The 6,000-nt window shown below is 62.5% G+C and overlaps 1 protein-coding gene across 1 annotated transcript; it reads right to left on the bottom strand.

Annotated features, from left to right (window-relative positions):
• Positions 1 to 234: 234 nt before the first annotated feature.
• Positions 235 to 4,206, bottom strand: C17H3orf22 (chromosome 17 C3orf22 homolog). Its single transcript, XM_032458819.1, is given in 3 exon segments — positions 235 to 1,238; positions 2,553 to 2,684; positions 3,575 to 4,206. Coding segments are annotated over 3 exon segments (435 nt in total). The 5' UTR covers positions 3,667 to 4,206; the 3' UTR covers positions 235 to 1,027.
• Between the last annotated feature and the right edge of the window lie 1,794 nt (positions 4,207 to 6,000).

Raw genomic sequence — 6,000 nt, 5'->3', positions numbered from 1 at the left:
GCTCTGCCCCGGGGAGAGGGCTCCAGTGACTGCCCTGACTTCACGTTCTGCCAAGGCTCCAAGGTGACTCCCTGGCCTGTCTTTGCAGAGCGGTGGGGACACCTCACATCTGCAGCATCAGCCTCCCACCTGAGCAGCTACTGCCAGTTCCAAAGGGATTCCGCCAGCATCTGGCTGTCAGCAGGCCGGGAGTGCCCCTCTTTGGGTCCATGCAACTTCTCTTTAAAGAGGTAACGCACCAACAACATGGCAGTAGGCTCACACGCTAAAAATTCAGAAAATGGCACGCCCCCTCAGTCCTGTCCCCAAATCCCCAGTTTCTGTACCCAAAAGCAACAGTTGTTCCCGCTCCACATTCACTGCCAGATGCACACACACACACGTACATGTACACACACACGCACACACAGGCACACCCACATGCTTAAGTGTACACATACCCATACGTGTACACATACGTGCATGTGCACACACGTGTGCAGACATGCCCTTACGTGTATACATACGTGCACACACGTGCAGGCACACCTTTACGTGTACACATATGCGCACTGCACATACGCACGGACACACCGTTTTTTAAAATACACAAAAGGCAGCAGATTAGACACTCTCTCTGCTGTGCTTTAAACAACGTCTGAACACGCTCCGTAGACGGTCCCAGATCAGAACGGAAACAGCTGCTCCCTCATCTTAGTGGCTGCCTCACACTTCGGGGGTGCAGTGGTGGCATTACTTAAAGCCCCATTAATGGATATTTGGGCGGTTTCCAACCTTTTGCTGTTTCCTACAGCAGTGGAATGAGTATCACTGTCCAAATCTCTCTCCTTACACATGAGAGACTACCTTTGGGGTAAATTCTCGGGCGTGGCAGTCACGGGCTGCAGAGCGACCACCACCCCTTTACGGATGGGAACAGGCAGTGCAGACGTGGAGTGTGTCCGTCTCAGGGAACAGAATCAGCAGCATTTACTCCCATCGGGATGTTTCTGGGGCCTCTCAGGGCTGCTCCTCCCAGCAGGTCACCTCAGCCTGGGGGCAGTTCCTTGCGGCCGCTGCCCCGGGCGCCCTGGACCAGGGGACGGGGAGGGAGGCTGCTGGGAGCCGGGCCCGGGGGGTCCCCGGGGGGCAGGCGGCCCGGGAAGCGGTGGCCCAGCGGTATCAGTTCCCAGAGGTGGCTTGGCAGCGGCGGCGGCAGGTGGAGGCTGCACAGTGACGTGAAATCCGGGGCCCCGAACCTGGAGAAGCCACACAAGCCCCGTGCTGACCCTCGGGGACCCCGGCCCAGAGAAGTTGGCTGGTGTCGTGACTGAGACTGGCCTCACGCCCCACGTGGACCTCTGTCACCTCCCAGCCACCATCTGCCCAGAGGGCCAGCAGCCCTGATGCCACCCAGTGTGGACCCCGGGCCTGCCCAGCCCGGAAGTGGGCAGCACCCCTGTGCCTGCCAGGAAGCCTGTCACCCTGCGGGAAGGGCACAGCATCGGGTGGCCCCCTCCCCGTGACACCACCGTCCCCCTTGTGCCCCAGGCTCCAGCAGCTCCCACGACCCCTCCGATGAGTGCTGGCATCGAGCAGCACAGTGCCCTCCCTGCAGGGGCCCCAACTGTGAGGGAGGGCAGCCTTGGGCCCGGCCTTATCCTCCTCCCCGCCGTGCACAGCTTGAGGGCCCTGCCTTCACTGACCCTTTCTGCAAAAGGGGACACTGAGACCCAGGGACACCTGTGCCTTCAGCCCCAAGCCAGTCCATTCAGAGGTTCACAGCAAAAACCCTGCAGCCGAGTGAGGGGGGCTGCTGAGGCCTGGGACAAGAGCCAGGGCCGGTGTGGGTGGGGGATGGGCACCACCTGTGCATCTGTGGGGTGCGTGTGTGTGTGGCAGGTGTGTGTGACATGCGTGCACATGTGGGGGGGGGGCACGTGCACGGCCTCTCGGTTCCAACTGGGGGACCATGTACATCTCTGTGACCTGCCGGGGTGATCACCTGGAGCGTGCAGCCAGGTCATCCCTGGTCAGGACAGACACCGCCTTCAGTTCCGAGGCCCCCGTACCCAGTTGCTGGAGGAGTCATGGGGTGGGGGGCGAGGCAGTCGGGGCAGGGCTGGGGTACTCGGAGGGGCAGGGTGGAGTCATGGAAGCCCTTCCCTATCTATGGCTGGTGCCATCTGAGGGACAGCCAGGTCTGACTCCCAGTTTAGGGTGAGTGTGTGTGTGTCTGTGGGTCTTTATATTTCCTGTGTGGGTCTTTCCAAGTGTATCTGGGTGCTTCGCTGTGTGTCCCCCCAGGTGGGGGGCATGCGTGAGTGTGTGTGCTTGTGGGTATGTGGCTGGCTGAGGGCTTCCCAGTGCCGGGGTCCCCTGCCAGCACCCCTAGCCTCAGAGCAGCTGTACGGAGTCCAGACCCCGGCTGCCTCTCCCTCCTCTCGGGCCCTCGTCCCTGCCCTGCCACCTGTGGATGAGCCCCCTCCTGGAGCTGCCCGGGCCTCAGTTTCCTCCGCTGGAAGTGGTGTGGTTCTCGGGTGGGGACGCCAGCAATGATGCCTGCCACTTACCCTCTGACTGGGATGGACCTTGTTGGCACCAGGGTCTTCTGCAGGGGCAGCCGATCCTGCAGCGAGCTGTTTGTCTTCGTGACCTTCCAGGGCTGCAGGCTCTCTGTGTTGGTCTCCGTTGGCCAGGAGAACCTGCGGGGCACCTGGCATCTCTGGGGGCTGCCACCCAGCTGCAGGCAGTAGCTTTCCCTCATCTGGAAGCACCCACACTCCCGGCACTGCTCTGAGCACCTTACAACCACTCGGGGAGGTAGGTAGTGCTATGCACACTTTACTTTACAGAAGGAGAAACTGAGGCACAGAGAGGTTGTGATTTGCCCAAGGTCACACAGACAGGAAGCGGCAGAGCTGGGATCTGGGCTGGCCCAGAGCCACATCTCAGCCCTGCAGTGGTGGCCTGGCCCAAGGGGCCCCAGCCCCTAGGTTTCACACAAGGGTCACTGCCACGTGGACCTGCCACACGGGGCCTCACAGGATAGCCTGCAGCCCAGTGACAGGACGAGGTGCAAGGCAGCACAGGCATCCAGCCCACCTGCCGCAGGCACACAGAGGAGGTTCAGCCCAGGGCGGCCACCAGCCCTCCCTCTCTCTGCATTTTCTCCAGGAAGCTGTTAGCTACACTGACCGAGGGACTGCAGGCTCCAGCCTGCCTGGTCAACATATTCAGAAACGGGCCGCTGCTGGCTGAGGCCCTGCACCGCCCGGCCTGTGGGCCCCTGAGGGTCCCCAGAGCCCTGGAGCTTTGCAGACTCCTCCCATCACACCCTCCTGGAAGCAAGGGTCGTGAACAGGCTCCTCGGTGGTTCAGGTGGGATGGTCCGCTGGCCCTGAAGGAAGACCTGCCAAGGCTCTGGGTGCTTAGGGGTCCTGGCACCCCTCTGGAGGCCCTCAGCTCAGGCAGGACAGGGTCCCAGCGCTCCCTGTGGACAGAGACCCTCCCAGCTCCCGCCCTGTGCCTCTGGAGTGCATTCCTAGGGGCGCCAGAGGGGAGCAGGACTGGCCGCGGGGTCGGCGTCTTGTACCTGTATGGAAATTTCCTGCCAACCTTCTCCTGGGTCTAGTTCCTGCTCTTCCTATGCTGGCCACACTTCCTGGGGGCCTGTGCATCCATCATGGAAGTGGGCTAAGCCGGGGTGCATCCTTCAGTCGCAGCTGGAAGACCAGTGGGGGGAGCCAGTCAGGACCTGGACGGACACTGCGTTCCCCAGACCGACCAAGGCATCCTTATCCAGAGGAGACAGGATGCAGCCCTGCCGGCCTCTCGGGGCAAGTGAGGGGCTGGGTAAGCCGCCTGTGCCCTGGGCCCCCTCACCAGGATGCTTGGCACAGGATGGCACCAGGATGCTTGCCCGGCGGTTAGTGTGTATAGTGTGTATGCACGTGTGTATGTGAGTGTGCGTGTAGCCCTCTGCAGTTTTATCCCGTGTGTGGCTCCGTGTCGTCCCTACAGTCCAGGGGACCCTTGATGCTGGCCCAGGAGGCTCCCCCTGCTGCCCCTTCGCAGCTCTGCCCTCGACCCACTGTAACCCTGGGGCCACTGATCCATCCCCGTCTCTGGAAGGACGTGATTTCACACTGTCACATGGGTGCAGTCGGGCTGGAGGCACCCTTGAGACGGGCCTCCCTCCGCCAGCGTCCTGCCCTCCGGAACCATCACGGGACTGTGTCTGCAGGAGCCCCTGCCGGGGCCGAGCTGGGCTGGCATCACTCCTGGAGGACACCCGGGCAGTTCCCAGTTTGGGGACATTGTGAATAAAGCTGCTACGAATGTTCATGTACAAGTTTCTGCACGGAGGTGTCTTTGTTTCTCTCTTCTACACACCTAAGAGTGCAACTGCCAAGCTGGGAGTCCATTTTTAGTTTTCATGAGAACCACGTGGCTTTCGAGTGGCTGTGCCCTTTTACACGCCCGCCAGCAGTGCGTGAGTGAGTGTATCTCCTTTAAAGCACCCGGTGCGGGTGAGGATAAGCCAAGTCAGGGCTGAGAACGACTTGGGTTGGGATCTGAGCGCTGGTGCCGCCGCCGCCATCACATCCCTGACCTTCCCCGTCAAAGCCCTGCTGACCCAGTGTGGCTGCGCTGGGGTCTGAGCAGCCATCGGGTCCTCATCATGTGACCTTGATGTGACAATGGCAGCTGCCCGCCAGCACTGGGTCCCACGTTCGGTCCCTGGGCTGGCAGGAGGGGCCCAGTGGGGCGGGCCCCGGCGGACAGAGGGCCCCAGGAGCCGGTAGGGCTGCGGCTTCTGGCAGGCACTGGCCCTGACACTGTCAGTGCCCTGCAAACACGCCGGCTCTATGCCTGGAGGCCGTGCCAGCCGCCCTGCCTGACGGCAGGCAAGACGAGTCCCCGGGAGCTGGTGCCATTAGAAGCAGCCCCACCAGCGACACAGGGATGGGGGCGGAGGAGAGAAGGCCCAGCTGCCTGGGCCCTGGGGGCGGGACAGCCCCAAGCTGCGCTCCCCACGGCCCACAAAGGACCCGCGGGACTCGCTGACAGCACACCACGAACCCCTTTCCCACCTTACCTCCCACCCCACCCTGTGCTGCCGGAGCAGCCCCTAGATAAAGCGTCTGCACCCGCAGCCTCACCTCGGGGTGGCCAGAGGTCCGAGACTCACACCAGCAGCGGCCTGTTCCCACCAGTCGTGGGAGTGTCTGCGTTCACCGGGGCCCAGGCTGAGAAGGCGAACATGGAGCAGGCCCCCCGACCACCCCTGTGTGTCTCTAATACACATGTGAGTGCACACAGGAGGACACACATGCACACATGAGGACACCTGCACACTCAGGCACACAGGCGGCCCGCCTGGCCCCAGCACTGCTGCCCTACCCCACCCCCCCAAGCTCTGGGCCAGCTGTCTCTGCTCCTCCTTCCCTGTCAGAACTGGAGTCCCTCCTCCATCCAGGCGGGGCTGCCCTCCCCCACCTCTTCTCTATTCGCAGCAGCTGGTTTCCATGGCAACAATTGGCATAATCAAAGATCTAGTGAAATCTGGAGGGAAGCCTCAGGACACAAGGTGCCCCTTCCCAAGTCAGCTGGGGTCCCCAGGAGGCCTCTGCCTCGGTGGGGACCTGGTTTTCTCTCCTGGTGGAGAAGTGAAGCCAGGCTGCTCCCCACAGGGACTTCGAGGGCAGCCTTGGGCAGGGCACTCTCCATGTGGTGACAGCCCATGGGCCCCACTCCCTCTGGGCTGCCCCAGTCTGATTCAGGGGACCAGCTATCCAGCAGGCTGGGACCCAGGGGGCCTCCGGCCTGGCCCAGAAATGCTGCAGTCCCACCGTGAACTGTCCCCCGGGCCCCACCAAGGAGTCCTCCTGTTCCTGCATGGAGACCCCTCTGCTTACCTGCCCCACTGCCAGCAAAGGGCCCCATTGAGGGGAAGTTTCTACACCAGCGCTGGCTGGGGGGGCCTGTGCAGCCTGACATGGGACCAGGGCTGTTCTG

This window comes from Camelus ferus, chromosome 17, assembly GCF_009834535.1.
Source record: "Camelus ferus isolate YT-003-E chromosome 17, BCGSAC_Cfer_1.0, whole genome shotgun sequence".
Classification (NCBI taxonomy): Eukaryota; Metazoa; Chordata; class Mammalia; order Artiodactyla; family Camelidae; genus Camelus; species Camelus ferus.
The sequence above is the reverse complement of the archived record's forward strand: the minus strand, read 5'-3'. Positions and strand labels throughout refer to the sequence as shown.